The sequence below is a fragment of the Erinaceus europaeus genome, chromosome 8 (assembly GCF_950295315.1).
Source record: "Erinaceus europaeus chromosome 8, mEriEur2.1, whole genome shotgun sequence".
Taxonomy (NCBI): Eukaryota; Metazoa; Chordata; class Mammalia; order Eulipotyphla; family Erinaceidae; genus Erinaceus; species Erinaceus europaeus.
Window position 1 is genome coordinate 80,589,243 of NC_080169.1, and position 19,841 is coordinate 80,609,083.

The window sequence follows — 19,841 nt, forward strand, 5'->3', positions numbered from 1 at the left end:
TACTTTGGATGAATTCCTTTGACTAATACGGATAATAGCAATGTTCTTCAAGTCTTGGTCAAGGAGGTCACTATTTTTTTCTTCCTTTTTAAGTTGCTTTTATCTATTCTTTATTGGTGATTTAATAATGATCGACAGGATTGTGGGAAAAGAGGAGTATAGTTCCACATAATTCCCACCACCAAAGTGCCACATCCTAATATATTTTTCCTTTTTTGATGCCAGGAATCAAACTGAGGACTTTCTATATGCAAGGTATGCACTCTAACATTGAGCTAATCTCTTTGGGGCTGGGCTATACCTCAGTGCTAGTATTCACTAACTTAAGTCTATAGCATGATTTTAGGTGAACAGTTGTGATAAGAAAGTACAGCATCCAAATAGCACAGCTATATACAAGATACTGGGTACTGTACAGCAAACCATAACAAAGGGACTTTTCAAAGTTAACCCAATTAACAAATAAAGTGATGATAATATTAACTATCGATTGTCTTTTTCAACCCTAAGACAGCAGGAACCTCACATCTTCACTATAGAGCCCCTACTTCCCCCAGTCCTGGAACCCTTGGATAGGGCCCACTTTCCTGTATGCATCTCCCAATCCAAACCAAATAATATTGCATCCGCCGATCACAACCTAACCAAAGCAACGATTGCCACCTCAATATGCTTCACCTCAGACTGTATCCAGAGACTTGACGTGTGGAATGACAACCCTTCAACTTCATTACTCGGGTGAGACCTTTCCTTTTATAGTACACTCTAATTTCATCTCAGGTAGTTCACTTTCTAACAAAGTCCCATAATCTAGATATACACCAGTTTCTGTGAGAGAGAGCTTATGTGCACACGTATCCATAAACTACTGCAAAATATATACCTGAAAGCAGAAGTACACTAGAGTTTGCAGTGAGTACCTCCCTAACACTTCCTCTCCACTATTCCAAGCTTGGGATCCATGATTGCTCAACAAATTGTTTGGCCTCATATGTTAACTCTCTTTTCAATCACCAGGTTCCAGATGCCACCAGGATGTGTCCTGGAGCTCAGCTTCCCCAGAGACACACCTTACTAGGGAAAGAGAGAGGCAGACTGGGAGTATGGACTGACCAGTCAACGCCCATGTTCAGCGGGGAAGCAATTACAGAAGCCAGACCTTCTACCTTCTGCAATCCTCAACGACCCTGGGTCCATGCTCCCAGAGGGCTAGAGAGTGGGAAAGCTACCATGGGAGGGGGATTATGGGGATTGGGTTATGGGGATTGGGTGGTGGGAATTGTGTGGAGTTGTACCCCTCCTACCTTATGTTTTTGTTCACTAATCCTTTCTTAAATAAAAAATTAAAAAAAAAAAAGAAAGTACTTGAGAATAAGCTGTGATCCTTACCACCTCACGCTTTTCCACTTCAAACCAGCGAGAAATTCCAGGCAAACTCTGCACCAAGTATAATGATGTTCTTTCCACCCAGAGACTCTAAGAAATACAAAACAAATTAAAATTTCAATTTTAAAATTTCAGTATAACTAATGTTTACAATTGGTTTCCAGTTTCTGTCTGTTTTCTTTTCTTTATTTTTAAAAATTTATTTCTAAAAAGGAAACATTGACTAAACCATAGGATAAGAGGAGTACAACTCCACACAGTTCCCACCACCAGAACTCTGTATTCCATCCCCTCCCCTGATAGCTTTCCTATTCTTTATCCCTCTGGGAGTATGGACCCAAGGTTATTGTGGGATGCTTCCCTGATAAACATGGGTGTTGACAGGTTGATCCATACTCCCAGCCTGCCTCTCTCTTTCGCTCGTAGTGTAGGGCTCTGGGGAATCAGAGCTCCAGGACACACTGGTGGGGTTGTCTGTCCAGGGAAGTCTGGTCAGCATCTGGAAGCTGGTAGCTGAAAAGTCTGTCTGTTTTTCATTAGTATTCCTTCCAGCATTTCAACAATCCCTTCTGACTCATGAAGCTATCACGGTAAGATATTGCTGAAGCTTATGTTATTAATTCCACTGTCTATAGTCTGAAACATATTTCAAAATGAAGTTTTTTTTCTCAGTAGAATAAGTGATCTACTTTAGACAGTTAAGCTTAAAAAAAAGCTTAAAAGGGGCTTTAAAAAGGCTTCCATATTATTTTCTTTATATTTTTTTCTAAAATTCTAGTCTAAACTGTTTTCATTCCTTCGGGTCTAGCCATTTTTATGTGATAGGGATAAAAGTATCAGTGAGTCTACAGAGAATTATAATAACAGAATCCTAAAAGAAAACAGAGGCTTAGGAAACACATAGATTGATTTATTATAAAGATGAAAATGCTAAGCCATAAAGAGACAATGTGGCCAACTTAAAGTTGCATTCTGAGTGCTTGTAGAGCCAGCATTAGAACCCATCCACTAGAATGTCTCTGACTTCCCCATTGCTGTGTTTACTGTATACATTTTCTCATGCCTATGTAACTGCACACTCCAGGTGGAAGTCTTCTTCCAGCCCAGACAAGAGACAAGCTCTCTCATGGCACATGAAGTCATGACTGCTTTTGCTACAGACTGCTGTGGATAAAAGGGTTCTCATTAGTGACTCAGGTTTCTACAACAATGCTTTTTATTTTTTTTTTCTTATTTAAACTCAGTCTATTCCAAGAGAAAATAAGCATTATAAAATGCCTAAAGTACAGCCTTTTTTCAACCACAACAACAAAATGAAAATATTTCTCTATACTAGCAAAGACACACTGCAATAAGCGTATCAGCTTCCCTGTGACAAGAGCTGGAGGTATAGATGATAGGGGATGTAGGGCAAGTGGATCAATAAGGGTTCAGAGCTGAGAGAAAGGAATGCTTAAGGTGCTATGGGAAAACAGAGTTTGAGGCAGACACACATGCCATCCTGTGGGAGGAGTACAGCTCTTCTTAGAGGAGGTGACACGTGAGTGGAATTTTGAAGAGTGAGTAGGAGTTTGCCAGGCAGAGAGTGGAGGAAGCACTGTAGGCAGCAGGAAGCAGTAGGCACAGCCATGGAGACGCTTGTAAAAGGGCATGGCAAGAGATGAAGAGGGGGGTTTAGTGTTGTTGGAACTGAGCAGCAGGGTGGGTGAGTGGGCTGTGGTGGAGATGAAGCTTCTGGAGGGGCAGTTTGGAGGCAGAATGCTGAGGGCTGTGAGCATGGAAATAAGTCAGGTTTCTTTCTTTGAGGAAGTTTGCTATACCATTGGCAAATGTTTTTTAATCTTATTTTTTAAATCAAATTTACTACTGCCATAGTTTAAAAATTAAAGTTGTGTTAACAAAAATGTTTGTACTATTACTATTCACATTATATTGGGTGATTCTTCTTCCCCCCCCCCCCATCAGGGCTATCCCTGATACCTGACACCTGCACAACTCCACCATTCTTCTTAATGGCGATTATTTTGATAGAGGGCAAGAGACAGTATTATGGAGAGAAGAGAGAGAGAGACAGAGGCATACCTGCAGTACTGCTTCATTGCTTGTGAAGCTCTCACCTGCAGGTGGGGACTGAGGGCTTGAACCTGGGTCCTCACACCTGGTAACATGTATATTTTATCACGTGAGCCACTACCCAGCTCAGTTAAAACAGAATCTAGTGTAAATAATGGTAAATAAACTGGAATATTTCAAACTTATTGCTAATAGGAAAAAAGCAAAGTAAAACAACCCAGTATGAATGCATTTAAAAAAAATCTCTGAGAGTCGGGCAGTAGCACATTGAGTTAAGCGCACATGGTGCAAGGACTGGCGTAAGGACTGGTGTAAGGATTCTGGATCGAGCCCCCGGCTCTCCACCTGCAGGGAAGTCGCTTCACAGGCGGTGAAGCAGGTCTGCAGGTGTATCTTTCTCTCCCCCTCTCTGTCTTCCCCTCCTCTCTCCATTTTTCTCTGTCCTATCCAACAACAACGACAATAATAACTACAACAATAAAACAACAAGGGCAACAAAAGGGAATACATAAATAAATAAAATATAAAAAAAATTTAAAAATTCTTTTAAATAAAAAAATCTCTGAATTTGAAGTTTTTCTAAATATATTACACTTTCTTCTTTCTTTCTTCCTAGCTCACTTTATTTTACTTTTTATTTTTTATTTTTGCCTCCAGGGTTATTGTTGGGGCTCAGTGCCTGCACTATGAATCCACTGCTCCTGGAGGCTATTTTTCCCATTTTGTTTCCCTTGTTATTGTTATTATTGTTGTTATTGCTGTCATTGTTGTTGGATAGGACAGACAGAAATCGAGAGAGGAAGGGAAGACAGAGAGGGAGAGAGAAAGAAAGACACCTGCAGACCTGCTTCACCACTTGTGAAGCCACACCCCTGCAGGTGAGGGAGCCAGGGGCTTGAATCGGGACCCTTGAGCCAGTTCTTGCACTTTGCGCCATGTGCACTTAACCTGCTGTATTACCACCTGACCTCCTCTAGCTCACTTTCTATATGTCCTTCCATTTTAGATTACCTAATACAATGTTTAAGACAGGCTATTTTCTTATTCTCAGACTCTTTTTAAATTTTTATTTATAAAATGAAAACACTGACAAGGCAATAGGATAAGAGTGGTACAATTCCACACAATTCCCACCACCAGAACTCCGTATCCCATTCCTTCCCCTGATAGCTTTCCTATTCTTTAACTCTCTGGGAGCATGGACCCAGGGTTGTTATAGGATGCAGAACATTCTCAGATTTTTAAATGTTCATTCGAAGGACATTGGTTAAATATGTAAAGTGATAAGAACAAGGAAATGTGCTACAGTGGAAAAAACTGTGGAAAAGGTACCAGGTGTGAAGTCTTGTGCTGGGTCTACTGGTAATTGCAACGTGAGCCCCAGCAAGTCCAATGCTTGCCTCCAGAGGACCTCTGACTTTCTATTTATGGCAAGTGATGCAATGATGACTGTATCATAAGTTAATGACCTTAGTTGGTTTTGAAAGTCAAACAGAAAAAAATGTAAGAACAGAAAGGGACTAGACAATTATTATGTATCATTTCAAATGATATTCCAGAGCTGCTTATCAATGGTATCCATCTTTACATTTAATTCATCAATTTTTTCTTGTATAAAGGACTGTCTTTTTATTAATTCTGTCAGGGGAAACTATCACAGCTTCGTCTTCTGATCACTTGGCTGTGTATAATTCCAGGAGTTACTGCACTAGGGATTGACACTTAGGCAGAGGTGAACAGATGAATAAACATTAGGTCATCATTACTAATAGTGTTAGAAGAAGATTACCTATGAGAAGGCAGCTAGGCCAATTAACCCATACTAAAGAAGTCTCTTCTGCAATTTTTGTTTATGGAGAAAATGCTAACTACTTGAGGGAATTATCTGATCTCACTGTGTCATTATTGTCAAGGAAAGAGAACATTATAATTTATCTGTGAGACAATCTTCCCCTTTCTCCCCAGTAGGATATATGAAATGTTACCATTTTCTTGTTCAGGAAACTATGAATTAGCAAGGTTCATTAGAACTACTGAGGACAGAAAATGGAATACATGCAATAATCCATGGTTTACTTTTCCCCCCCTTTCTTTCTCTTTCTTTCCTTATTTATTTATTTAGTTGTCAGGGTTATTGCTGGGGCTTGGCACCTGCACTATCAATCCACTGCTCCTGTGGCCATTTTTTCTATTTTTTGGAAATAGAAATTGAGAGGGGAGGCTAGGCTAGAGAGGGAGAGAGAAAGACCCCTGCAGACCTGCTTCACGGCTTGTAAAGCAACCCATGGCTTACTTTTATACTGAGCTTTCTCAGAGGTCCTAATTACATACCTTTCTAATAAGAAAAAGAAGCAGAAAAGAGTACAGAACTTTCCCATTGTATTAGCAGCTTAACTAACTCTTCTCTGTCCTGGAAATACCTTTTTCCCCTTTCATTAAGTATATTTTACTCATTGTATTTTACTGTATCTGAGATTAAATATCCTGATACTCCCAGAGTTGTTTCAACATAAGTCAGTGAGAAGACAAAGGTCAATCAAAACATCTCAGCAGACTGATCTGAAGACCACTGGCATTAGAGATGTCACCAAAAAGATGAATTCAGAGTTTCCTGTAAGATCTATTGAGCCATAAATCCTGGAACAAGAGTCAGCAATCTACAGTGTTAGAAAGCATCTAGGGAAAGAGAGAGACAGACTGGGAGTATGGATCAACATGTCAATGCTGATGTTCAGTGAAGCAGTTACAGAAGTCAGACCTTTTACCTTCTGCACCCCACAATGATCCATACTCCCAGAGGGATAAATAATAGGGAAGATACCAAGGGAGAGGGTTGGATATGGAGCTCTGGGAGTGGGCATTGTATGGAAATGTACCCCTCTTATCCTGTGGTCTTGCAAGTTTCCATTTTATAAAAAAATGAATTAAAAAAAGTAAAAGAAAAAAAAAAAGAAAGCATCTATATCCATCCAATACATGGCAGAGTCTGAGAACCACTAGAGAAAATAATTTCGGGTTCTGTCATTTGACTCTATTATGAGTAAATATCACCAAGGACCATACTCCAAAGAGTTTACAGTCTATCTAAGGAGAGGAGACATCATGTAATAAGAATTGAATAGTACCTTGAATTCATTCTCTTTGTCTTTTGTGCCTTTGTGAAATGGTCTGTCATAGCGGAATTTCCAGATATGATTCACTTTGTAGAAACTTTTAATGTTGTCTGGAACACCCTCTCTCTGCAGGACCTCTTGACTCTCTGGAATGGGAGTCACAGCATATATTTGCAAATCTAGGATTAAAAAGAGTCAAGGAAGGAACCAACATAGTAAGCTCAAGGTAGTGTAGCTTGAGTTGAGTTGTGGTAGATGTCACTGCTCTGGGCTACTTTTCCATTCAAACTGAGAAAGGAAGAGAGAAAGAGACATGACAGCACTAGGACTTCCTTTGTCATAGTACTTTAATGTACTTTCTGGGTTTGAATCTGGGTGGTATGCATATATAAGGTTGACAGTCACTTTATGACCTTATATGATGAATTATCTTAAAGTTTAACTTCTCTTATTTTATTTTTGCAAGGAATGTAAGGGTTTCACGCATGTGCAATTCTACTGCTACTCTCTCAAATCTTGTATGACAGAATATTTAGTGATATATATATATATATAAAATTATACATAGTAATTATATATATACTTCCTTTTACTTAATAAAGGATGACTCTTTTTTGCTTATCTTGTATATTTAAGTCATTTTTTTCCTCAAGAATAGCAAGATGTTTTTCTTTCTGTAACTTTTTGCTTTTGTGGTATTTTTCAATTCTACTTTGAAAAGAAGATTGAAGATCTATTTCAAAAAGAGACAGGGAGATTCAAGAGGATACTTGTGTGAACTCTCTTTGTCTCCATGCCTATGTAATTTCAGTTGAGTTCCTTATGTTTAGACAATGTGAGTATCTCTTATATATGCAGCAATTCTAAAAGGTTGTCCAGGATGTCATAGCTAATAGCTCCCCCAAAATGCTAGTAGCTCTTTTTCTTTACTTCCTTATTCCAGATCAAAATGCCAAGAAACAATATTTATAGTAAACATAATGCTATTATTTCTTTTGAAAAGAAGTCACTTCCATGGGCTATGCCAGAGAAAAAACATTCTAAGGGAAATCTCTAAAAGACCCTTAAAAGCAGGGCTAAGCAATGGAACAGTTCTAATTAAAAGGAATATATATATATATATATATATATATATATATAATTTTTAAAGGGATTTATTTTCAACTTACACTGTCATACTAAACAGAACAATACTGGGGGTCAGGCAGTGGCATACCAGGTTGAGTGCACATATTACCATATGCAAGGGCCTGGGTTCTAACCTCTGCTCTCCACCTGCAGGAAGGAGCTAAACTAATAGTGAAGAAGTCTACAGGTGTCTATCTTTCTCTGCCTCTCTATCTCCCCCTCATCTTTAAATTTCTGTAAGGAGCCAGGCCAGGAGATAAATGGTGGAAAACCTCTTAAAACAGCATTCTGAGACAAGCCTAATAGTAGGAACTGTGAATCAGCTATCAGAGGACAAATCCTCTGTTCCATGTGCTGTCAATCAGCTTCAGAGGCCAAAACTCCATGGGATGCATGCTGAAACACAAGCTGTTTAAGGAGAATCTCAGTATGTATGTCCAGAAGAGGGTACCACCATCACGGTCTCTGACCATCTCCTAGTCTAGATTAGAGAATTAGAAAATGTCTCGGTCCAGAGGCCAGGAGGTGACGCACCTGGTTAAGTGCACACATTATGATACATAAGGGCCCAGGTTCAAGCCTCTGGTCCCCACCTGCAAGGGGTGGGGGGAAGCTTCACAAGTGGTGAAGCAGGGCTGCAGGTATCTATATCCTTCTCTTTCTGTCTCCCCCTCCCATCTCAATTTCTCTCTGTCTCTATCCAATTATATATATATATATATATATATATATATATATATATATATATATATAGAGAGAGAGAGAGAGAGAGAGAGAGAGAGAAATGTCTCAGTCCATAATACAAATAATTATATAATTGTGTGATGTATCCAAATTCATGGGGAAGTTTGCCAAAATTTGCTGTATAAATGGCCCTGATAAACATGTTCAGAGTTCCACTCCTTAAATGGTTCCGTTCCATTCCTCCAATGATTCCAAGGTTCCTTGCTTCTGAGTGTTTTCATTTTCCTCCCCTCTTTCGACCCTTGTTGGGGCTAGACTCTCACTGCTGCAGAGTTGCTCTTCCTGCAAATTTATCTCCATCTTATCAGATAAAATAGAAAGACTAAGGAGAGAAGGAGGAGAAAGAGAAGAAAACAACTCTGTTCAGAAGGAGCTAAACTAAAATTAAGAGGAAATGAAAGAAAAGTAGAGTAGAATATGGCTACTGAAAAAAGCCAATGGCTGAAAGCTTTAGTACAAAAATATCACGTGGCTAATGACAATTAGACCTAACTGGAGTCCAGTCCTATGTGTGGATACACTGAGCCTCAGCCTGGAAGATGGTTTCATCAGGTTGGTTGGCATGTTGCATAGCAATGGCATGTGGGAACTCATTAAGCATTCTCTGTTGGAAGGCCTCCAGTCTCTCGTAGTCATGCCCTCGACACACGAACTCCTTATTCTGGAAGTGAAATCAAGGAGAAGTTAGGGCTATATTGTTTAGCGAATATGGTATAGATAGAAGATAAAAATTATGACACTGGCAATAATTGAGCATATGCCCCTCATCAACACAGTAAAATAAAAAATTACATTAGTATAGTATAATTTTTTCCAAATATTAAAAAAATACTGATCTACTTTCTGTTTCTATGGGTTTGCCTATTCTAGACACTTTAAATATAATTATACAACACATTGTCTTTTGTGTCTGGATTCTTTCACTTAATATAATGGTCTTAAGTTTGATCCATTTTGTAGCATGTATCAGTGTTGTTGCTTTTATTGCTGCATAGTTCATTGTATAGATATATAGTATTTTACTTATTCATTTATTGTTGATGGACATTTGACCTGTTTCAATTTTTTTGGCTACTATGATAATACTGCTATGAACATTTTGTTTTTCAGCTTTCTGTGTGGATATACACATTCTTAGAAGAACTGACTGAAATATTATTTAAGAAAAACCTACAATAAAAAAATTAAATAGGGGGGCCTGGTGTTAGCACAGCGGGTTAAGCGCACATAGTGCTAAGTTTAAGAACCAGAGGTACGATCCCAGTTCGAGCCCCCGGCTCCCCACCTGCAGGGGGGCTGCTTCACAAGTGGTGAAGCAGGTCAGCAGGCGTCTTTCTCTCCCCCTCTCTGTCTTCCCCTCTTCTCTCCATTTCTCTCTGTCCTATCCAACAACAAAAGCAGCAATGGTAACAGCAACAACAATAATAATAACAGCAACAACTATAAACAACAAGGGCAACAAAAAGGGAAAAAAAAGCCTCCAGGAGCAGAGGATTTGTAGTGCAAGCACCGAGCCCCACCAATAACCCTAGAGACAAAAAAAAAAAAAAGAAGAATTAAATAGTGCAGAGCATATAAAAATGTAAATATTTTTGTGGCTGGGCGATGGCAAACCTGGTTAAGTGCACATATTACAGTGTGCAAGGACCCAGGTTCAAGCCTCCAGTCCCCACATGAAGGAGGAAAGCTTCACCAGTGGTGAAGCAGTGTTGCAAGTTTCTCTCTGTCTCTCTCCCTGTTTATCTCCCCCTTCCTCTCAATTTCTGGCTGTCTCTAGCCAATAAATAAATAAAACAGAATAAAAAAATTCAAGGAAACTATCACCAAACCTGCCCTGTAAAAAGTTCTGAAAGGTCTCTTAACAATCAAATCATCATAAACATGCCATATATCAGAACACTCTAAAATTTTAGAATGGCATTAAAATATCTTCATTCTAGGGAAAAAGCTTCACGAGTGGTGAAATAGGGCTGAAGGCCTCTTTCTCTCCTTCTCTACTTTCCCCTCGCCTCTCAATTTTTCTGTCTCTACCCAAAAGTAAATAAAAATATTTTAAAAAATGAAAAAATATATATTCATTCTATAATAATATGAATAAATGTCCATGGCCTGAGCTCACCTATTAAAAGGCGCAGAGTAGGAAGATGGATCAGAAAACACAACCCAAACATATGTTGTCTGCAGGAATCCCATCTAACTCAACAAGACAAACACAGACTCAATGTGGAAGGCTGGAAAACTCCCATATGAGCCCATGGAATACAAAAAAGGTCAGGAATAGCTACTCTCAGTGTGATACAATAGACCTTAAAAATAAATAAAATTAAAAAAGATAGGGATGAACATTACTTAACACTCAGAGGATCAGTCAATCAAGAGGTCTTAACAATTATTAACATCTATGAACCCAATGAGAAGCCATTTAAATAAATACATTAAACATCTACTGAAAGGGCTACAGCAATATATTAACAGCAACACATTAATAGTAGGGGATTTCAACACCCCTTGGATGTTAGACCAGAAACTATCTAGTACTTAGAGGAAAATATTGGAAGAACTTTTTTCCACCTAAATTTTAAAGGCATTTTCAATGAAACTAATCCAATTCCAAAAAAAAAAAAAAGTTGAACAATCTGGACTGGCTCTGGTGTATTGCACCAAAGTAAAGGACTCTGGGTAGGAGGCAGGGTTCAGGTCCTGGAAAATGATGGCAGAAGGACCTAAAGGGGCATTGAATTGTTATGTGGAAAACTTAGAAATGTAAATAGGGGTAAATGGCATAATAGTTATGCAAAGAGACTCTTATTCCTGAGGCTCCACTTATCTCTGGTTCATGGTAAATTCACCTTCTTTACCTCATGTTGGATGGAGCTTGAAGATACCATGTTAAGTAAGATAAGTCAGGAACAAATGAATATGGGATGACCTCACTCATAGACAAAAGTTGAAAAACAAGATCAGAAGGGAAAATTCTAAGAAGAACCTGAGTGAAGTTAGTGTATTGCACCAAAGTTAAAGACGTTGGGGTTGTGGGGAGGATCCAGGTCTTGAAACATGATGACAGAGGAGGACCTAGTGGGGGTTATATTGTTATGTGGAAATGTTTTGTATGTACAAATGATTGTATTTTACTGTTAACTGTAAACCATTAATCACCCAATAAAGAATCTAGGTCCAAAAAAAGTAATAAAATAAAATAAAGAAAAATAAACAAATTAATTTAAAAATGTAGATATCCTTTCCATCCTTGAACTCAATCATTCTCCCCAGAGGAGTCACTCTTCAAAGATATTCTATGCATATAAAGCATTGTCAATACTTAATTTCCCATGTGGGGATGTGAAGACAGCATAATGGTTCTGCAAAGGACTTTCATGCTTGACTCTGAAGTCCCAGGTTTAATCCCCAGCACCACCATAAGGAAGAGCTGAGAAATTCTCTCTCTCCATATAAATAATTAAAAATAAATAAATAAAATGTTAAAAATTATATAACTGCATTAATTTATCTGAATTTCAAGAACTATTTTATGTTGGGATGGGAAATAGCACTGTCTATAATGCAACAGATGCCTGTGATCCAAGAGGTCCAAGGTTCAATAGATTAGTAGTACCCTGGTTAAAAAAAAAAATACAACTGCTCATCTGGGAGTAGGAAAGTTATCATATGAGAAGCCTAGATTCAAGTGTAGCCTGTGCTACACTGGGGAAAGTTTTGGTGTAGTGTTTATTTCTTTTTCCCCATCTCTATCTGAAAAAAAAAATTTGGTTGGGCCAGTGTAGCTCTGCAGATAAGGTAAATAAGTAAATGAATAAACAAGTATATATGTGTTAAATTTAAAAATCATCTTCAGATGTGGGCTGGGGAGAAAGCATAATGGATATGTAAAAGACTTTCATGCCTGCGGTCCTGAGGTCCCAAGTTCAATCCCCAGCATCACTATAAGCCACAGCTGAGCAGTGCTCTGGTGCCCATCCCAGCAATGAAAAATCAAATAAATGATAATACAGAAAATAATTTTAAAAAGTCACCTTTAGTTGTTTAAACAATGAAAGGAAATATTTAATGTTGATATTTTGTTGTTTTTAAAAAGTAGACTAGAATCTAATTTCCTACTGAAATTTCTAGCCCCATGATTCTAAAGGGTGCAGTGCCCTACAGAAACCAATAGAGGGTAATCCTTCTCTTTCATTTTAGAGAGCACATCATTTATATCCATTTAAAAGATGTGTGATCTAGAGATTTACTCTAATTGATATTCTAACAAAATTTATTTGATAAGTGATGCAATTTTTTGAGATATTTTTTTATGAGAGAAAGCAGGAGAAAGCTTGCAGAATGCTGAGCTCTGGCATATGGGATACCAGGGACTGAAACTGGTCTCTCTTGGGATTCTGGTATGGAAATCTAGTATACTACCACTACATGCCTAACTGGCTCTATATGATGAAATTTTCTAAGTTGCCAAGTCTCCTTTAAAATAATGACTTTTAAATTATGGTTAAAATTAACTAAATTTAATTAACATAAAGTTTAATTAGCCTTGATTGCATATACTATGTATTTAGAGTACCTCATATCCAATTGCTAGCTGAATTCAAAGAGTTGGATTAGAACTACAATAAAACTTTTGAGGACCCCTCCCTCCGTAAAAATATTAACAATTATATTGTATGTCTAATTTTATATAAAAAACAAAAAAATAAATATATCTAATGTATTAAACACAGTAACATAATTTTTATTAGTGATTTAATATTGATTTACAAAATTGCAAGATAATAGGTGCATAATTACATATGGTTCTTACCACCAAAGTTCTGTGTCCCCATTCCCTCCACTGGAAACTAGTTTTCCCAACGTCACTGATACGGGGTTGATTCTGTAACTATATATCCATATCCATATCTATCTATCTATCTATCTATCTATCTAATCTACCTATCTAATCTATCTATATTTATCCATTTTTCAATGCTCCTGCTTTCACTTCCTTTCTGTGTCACCCTTAAACTTCCTTTCTAACTTCTTGTCTAAGTTACTGTACATATCACTACTTCCAGGTGTCTCCTTTTCCCCCTCTTCTCTCTCAGATAAGAGATAAAGTGTCTGGCTTCCTCTGTTGTTTATTTAGACTTGTTTCCCTTTCACTGATGGTATAAAAACAAGATTCCTGATGACAAGCACTTCGGGTCCAGGTAGAATGGGTGTACAGAACCCTCTGGTTTACTTCCTCTATCATTTACCCCTCTGGGAGTATGGACCAGAATCCTTTTTGGGGTGCAGAAGGTGGGAGTTCCTGCTTTTGTAATTGCTTCTCCACTTAATATGGGTGTTGACAGGTCGATCCATACCCTTAACCTAACATAATCATTTTTAACCTAAATGTTCACTTTTTTTCTTCTAATTAAACAAAATAAATAAATAACAAGGTTTTGACCATATAAAATTATGATGGTATCTAAACACTATATATATATTTGCCTCCTGGGTTATCTCTGGGGCTCAGTCCCTGAAATACGAATTCACTGCTCCTGGCAGCCACTTTTTAACCTGATTTTTTGGAAAATACAGAAATTGAGAGGGGAGAGACAGAGAGACAGACAGACATCTGCAGATCTGCTTCACCGCTTGTGAAGTGACCCCCCTGCAGGGGGCTAGAACCGGGATCCTTATGTGGGTCCTTCTGCTTTGAACTATGTGCATTTAACCTGGTGTGCCACCACCCACCCCCGACACTATATATTGTGCATAATGAATCAACTAACCTTTAACTTAATGCGAGAACATATAATCTTTTTCTCTGCATGATTTTGAGTCAACAGAGGAAGTAGCTCTGCTATAGCAGAGTGATGTTTATAATCCCCTGAGGGGTTTCCTAGTCTCCATGCCACTCCCAACTCCCGAACACCACTCACTGCACTTGGAAAACATGGGCTATGGGCACTCCACTGAGGGTTGCTAATGACAGAATGTCCACTTTTAAGAACTTAGTGTTCCAAATTAAGAAAGTGTTCTGAATTTCCCATTGGTTTTGATTTAGAATCAGGCTTTCTGCTGTCTTTTAGCAGATTCATTTGCAGAGTCAGTTTTACGACAATTATAACATCATGTTGATATATATATATATACACACACATATATATATATATATATATATATATATTTAACCAGGACTAATTATTCTGATCACTTTCTAATTAGCTAACATAGGGTGAGGGAGATAGTTTAATGGTTATGCTAAAAGAGTATTTTTTTTTAATTAAAGGAGATATTTACTTATGTCTATGTACCACAGTCATTTAGATAAACTAAAATGAATATTTTTTCTATAAGTATATTTGAGTATATGCAAATTAATCATTTAAATCAATACATACTTATTTATAATTTTATTTTTATTTATTTGCTATCATATTTATAATATCAATAAAGCTTCATTTATAAGTGGCAATTAAGTTATGGTTATTAAAAAATAAAGTAAAACATTTCTTTTAAGTGCCCTTTGAGTGCCCCTGTTAAATATCTATTTAAATGCGCTGTCAGTTGAAGTAAAATTTAGAGCAACATAAAGATATTTGTAGGTTGAGGTTTAAAATTTATAATAAATTCATTAAACTTTATAGGCCATCCCAGACATTTTTGTTGTCGTTGTTGCTTGGGGAGCTACATCCTCTCTAACCAATGTTTTTATGTAAGTGAGATGTTATAAATTGAAGTGTTCAGAAACTATGACACAATGTAGAACAAGTTAAGAATAGAGTCAAATACTTTATTATCAAGCACATACCTTAAACAATTTAGAATTTTTTTCCCTTTGTATAGTATATACTAGCAATAAGTTGGATCATTTTGCTGAACGACATTTACTTTTCTATAAAGTCAACAATCAAACCAAACCAGTCTTCACATGATTCTGGACTTTTTAATGTGATGTGGAACAGCAATGTTTTATGCAATCTGCAACTTTTAGTCCTTCAATGCCCTGTTTTTTCTTAAGTGCTAACATTATGAAAATTGCAGGCTAAATAGAATAAATAGTATACTGAGTATCAACCACAGAAGAGAAACACCTGAAATGGTGAGATTATAGGCAAAATATATAGAACACAGGGATTTAGAAAGAATGAAAAGACTGATTTTTGATACCTTGGGGAATTATTCAAACACCATATAATACGGTATCTACAAATTAAACAGTTAAAAAATTTATAATGTTACGTGAGCTAAGTCAGAAAGATAAAGATGAGTATGGGATGATCCCAATCATCAACAGAAGTTGAGAAAGAAGATCTGAAAGGGAAACTAAAAGCAGGATCTGACTAAATTGAAAGTAGGGCACCAAAGTAAAAACCCTGTGGTGAGGGTGAGGGTAGACATGCAGCTTCCTGGGCCAGCTGGTGGGTGGGGGTGGGAGGTGGGGGGTTGGGATGGGACACAGTCTTTTGGTGGTGGGAATGATGTTTATGTACACTCCTATTAAAGTGTAGTCATATAAATCACTAGTTAATTAATATGAGAGGGGGAAAATTGATTGTATGTCTCGAAGTTTTTAAAACACAGACTGAGTTGTTTTAATATATAGGCTGTGTCTTTGATATACGGACTCTCTCAAAAGCCTAGACCAAGTAGATCAGAAGCAACCGGTGGCACAGCTATATACAAGATGTTGGGTATTATACAACAAACTCTAACAAAGGGACTTTTCAAAGTTAACCCAATTACCAAATAAGGTGATGATAACAGTAACTATCCATTGTCTTTTTGAACCCTAAGACAGCAGGAACCTCACATTTCCACTATAAAGCCTATATTTCCCCCAGTCCTGGAACCTTAGGATAGGGCCCACTTTCCCTCATGCCTCTCCCAATCCATATCAAATAATATTGCATCTGCCGATCACAGTCTAATCAACGCAACAACTGCCACCTCAACATGCTTCACTTCAGACTGTGTCCAGAGACTTCAGGTGTGGAATGACAACCCTTCAGCTTCATTACTCAGGTGAGACCTTTCCTTTCAGAATATTCTCTAATTCCATCCCAGGTGGATCACTTCCTAACAAAGTCCCCAAACCTAGATATAGACCAGGTTCCGTGAGATAGAGCATATGTTCACATGTATCCATAAACTAGTGCAAAATATATACTTGAAAGCAGAAGTACACTAGAGTTTGCAGTGAGTACCCCCCAACATTTCCTCTCCACTATTCCAACATTTAGGTCCATGATTGCTCAACAATTTGTTTGGCTTTGTATGTTAACTCTCTTTTCAGCCACCAGGTTCCAGATGCCATCAGGATGCCGGTCAGGCTTTCCTGGACTGAAGACCCCACCAATGTGTCCTGGAGCTCTGCTTCCCCAGAGACCCACCCTACTAGGGAAAGAGAGAGGCAGATTGGGAGTATGGATCGACCAGTCAACATCCATGTTCAGCGGGGAAGCAATTACATAAGCCAGAACTTCCACCTTCAGCAACTCACAATGACCCTGGGTCCATACTCCCAGAGGGATAGAGAATGGGAAAGCTATCAGGGGAGGGGATGGGATATGGAGATTGGGTGGTGGGAATTGTGTGGAGTTGTACCCCTTCTATCCTATGGTTTTGTTCATGTCTCCTTTCTTAAATAAAAACAAAACAAAACAAAACAATTTATAATGCTATAACCTTCTTAAAAAACCAATATGCTATTAATATCTTAATTTCCTTCATTGGGTATCTACACTCACTGTATTAAAACAAAGTAGTGTGTTACTTACCCTTAAGAAAAATGGAAATTTTTTCCCATAAAATCCAACTCTGAAGAATTCTGGCTCGAGGCGTTGCTGGTCCATGATTTTATCATACAAAGAAGCTTCCATCATCTAAGAAAATATAGGAATAATTACAAACATCTTTCTGCTTTACTCATTTATACAAATAATGCTTCTTTTTTAAAAAAGTATTTTATTAACTTTATTTATTGGATAGAGACAGCCAGAAGTTGAGACAGAAGGGGGAGATAGAGAGGGAGAAAGAGAGAGACACCTGCAGAACTGCTTCACCACTCACAAAGTTTTCCCCTTACAGGTGGGACATGGGGGCTTGAAGCCATGTCCTTGCACATTGTAACATGTATGCTCAACTGGGTGTGCCACCACTTTGCCCCAAAGATAATGCTTCTTTACATAAAGGAAAATTTCAATTAATTCAGTTAGCAAAAAAGGAAGTGTGACTGTCCTTTAAGGCAAGGATCAGTACATATATCCTGTAAATGGTCAGACTAAATATTTTTATGATTTGTAAGCCAGATGGTCTCTGTTAGAACTCCTCAACTCTGTGGGTCATACAAAGCTGAGTTTGCTGGCCCCTGCTTTAGTAGATCAAGTGAAATATTACATCCTGTCACCATAGAAAATGACTTTTTGTGCATATAGTTTATTGAGAAAACATTTATTTCACATTTAGATAAAAAAGTATCATGCTCCTACTCATGACCACAGAATGTGAGCTCAGACATACAGGGATGCAGAGGTTACAAAGGCTCCTAAGCTGAATACGGGCCCCAGATCACATCAAATTATGGGGTTTACAGTAAAAAATATGTATACACCTTTCCCATATTTGGGAGCTACTCTCTTCCCTGATCCAGCTCTCTGGTCCTTTTTCTAGCCATGACATCATCTCCCCAGACAATAACTTGGATCCACCTGTATATCAGATTTCAGGCTCAGCAGAAAAAAAAAAAGGAAGGGAGAAAGAAAGAAAGAAAGAAAGAAAGAAACTAGTATAGCCACAGACCCTTTGGAATATAATGGAATATAACTAAAATATGCCTACTAGTTATCTACAAAATGGAGAGACCCCCCCCCCCCTCTTCATCTGCACTATTCCAGCCTTTAAGTTCATGATTAGTCAACAATTTGTTTGGCTTTGTATGCTCTCTTTTCAGCCACTAGGTTCCAGATGCTAGCATGATGCCAACCAGACTTCTCTGGACAGACAACCCCACCAATGTGTCTTGGAGCTCGGCTTCCCCAGAACCCTTCCCCACTAGGGAAATAGAGAGGCAGGCTGGCAGTATGGATCGACCTGTCAATGCCCATGTTCAGTGGGGAAGCAATTACAGAAGCCAGACCTTCCACCTACGGTGCCCCATGATGGCCCTGGGTCCATACTTCCAAAGGGTTAAAGAATAGGAAAGCTATCAAGGAAGGGGATGGGATACATAGTTCTGGTGGTGGGAATTCTGTGGCGTTGTAACCCTCTTATCCTATGGTTTTGTCAATGTTTCCTTTTCATAAATAAATATACTAAAAAAATTAAAAAGGCAAAAAATATCATGCAACCCCATTCTGAAGAAGTCTAATGCCAATGTACTCAGCTATGAATTTGCTTTTATTTTGGACATGGTAAATCAACCTTGTCTATGACTATCTCAATTCTGAATATGATCAATCTCATCTGATCTCAGAAGATGAGCAGGTTCAGAACTGGTTAGTACTTGGATGGGAGAAAGTGCACCCTTTCAAAGGTAGCAAGGCTAAACTATAAACCAAACCAAAGGATGCCAATAGTGCAATGTGCTGTCTGGGTTGAAAGCTCTTATGTATGTCTTTGATAGTGTTAGAACTATGAAGCACACAATGCTTATGGTTATCATTCATTGTATTATCATCCCCAGGGTTTCCAGAGAAAGACCAATATTGCACTTGAAAATGCCCCCCCCCCCCCGCCCTGCTCCCAGTAACAGCACCCTGAAGAGCAGTTGGCATAAAGTGAAATGTTTGGGGTTTATAAACATCTTAGTGACTATGGCACCCAAGGGCTCTCACGGGTAAACAGTGTAACCTTGCTTCTGTTTCAGGAACAGGATGCCAAGAGAAGCACAGCAATGTTTTTTTATATAAAACTGTAGTGTCTGCCAGAGTCAGCATGATGGACTGAAGTAAAAACAAGGTATTTTTTTTTCTCTTTGGTTTCCATGTTAGGAGAAATATCGATGAACTGCTGACATGAAATACAAAAAGTACAGGCTCAGTTACTGCCACCTGAATAAGTTTCTTGTGGTGTAAGAAATTTTATGAGCTGCTAAGGTTATAATATCATCTCATAAATTGCTACCTCAGAATTTAAAGAAAACACCACAACCTTTTAAAATGTATAAAAACTGGGTGTGGAAAGACAGCATAATGGCTATGCAAAAAGACAGTCATGCCTTTGCTTCCAAGTCCCAGGTTCGGTTCCCTTTAGCACCTTAAGCGTGAGCTGAACAGTGCTTTGGTAAAACAAAACAAAATGAAACAAAACAAATATAAAAAATAATGATACTATTTTGGAAAACCCAGAGGCCTTGAATATTACAAGACACAAAGGGTTGATGACTGTATTGAACAAGGTCTTAGAGGGCAAGAC

General features: G+C 38.1%; 1 protein-coding gene across 8 annotated transcripts in view; it reads right to left on the reverse strand.

Moving 5' to 3' along the window:
- Nucleotides 1–19,841, reverse strand: part of DOCK4 (dedicator of cytokinesis 4) — a 541,157-nt gene that overhangs the window by 35,907 nt on the left and 485,409 nt on the right. For all 8 annotated transcript variants that reach the window (XM_060196434.1, XM_060196436.1, XM_060196435.1 and 5 more), the window contains 4 exons: nucleotides 17,207–17,311; nucleotides 8,964–9,105; nucleotides 6,585–6,751; nucleotides 1,390–1,476 (listed from right to left, as the gene is read on the reverse strand). In XM_060196434.1, the coding sequence (XP_060052417.1) occupies nucleotides 1,390–1,476; nucleotides 6,585–6,751; nucleotides 8,964–9,105; nucleotides 17,207–17,311 (501 nt within the window). The remainder of the gene's footprint in view (nucleotides 1–1,389; nucleotides 1,477–6,584; nucleotides 6,752–8,963; nucleotides 9,106–17,206; nucleotides 17,312–19,841) is intronic.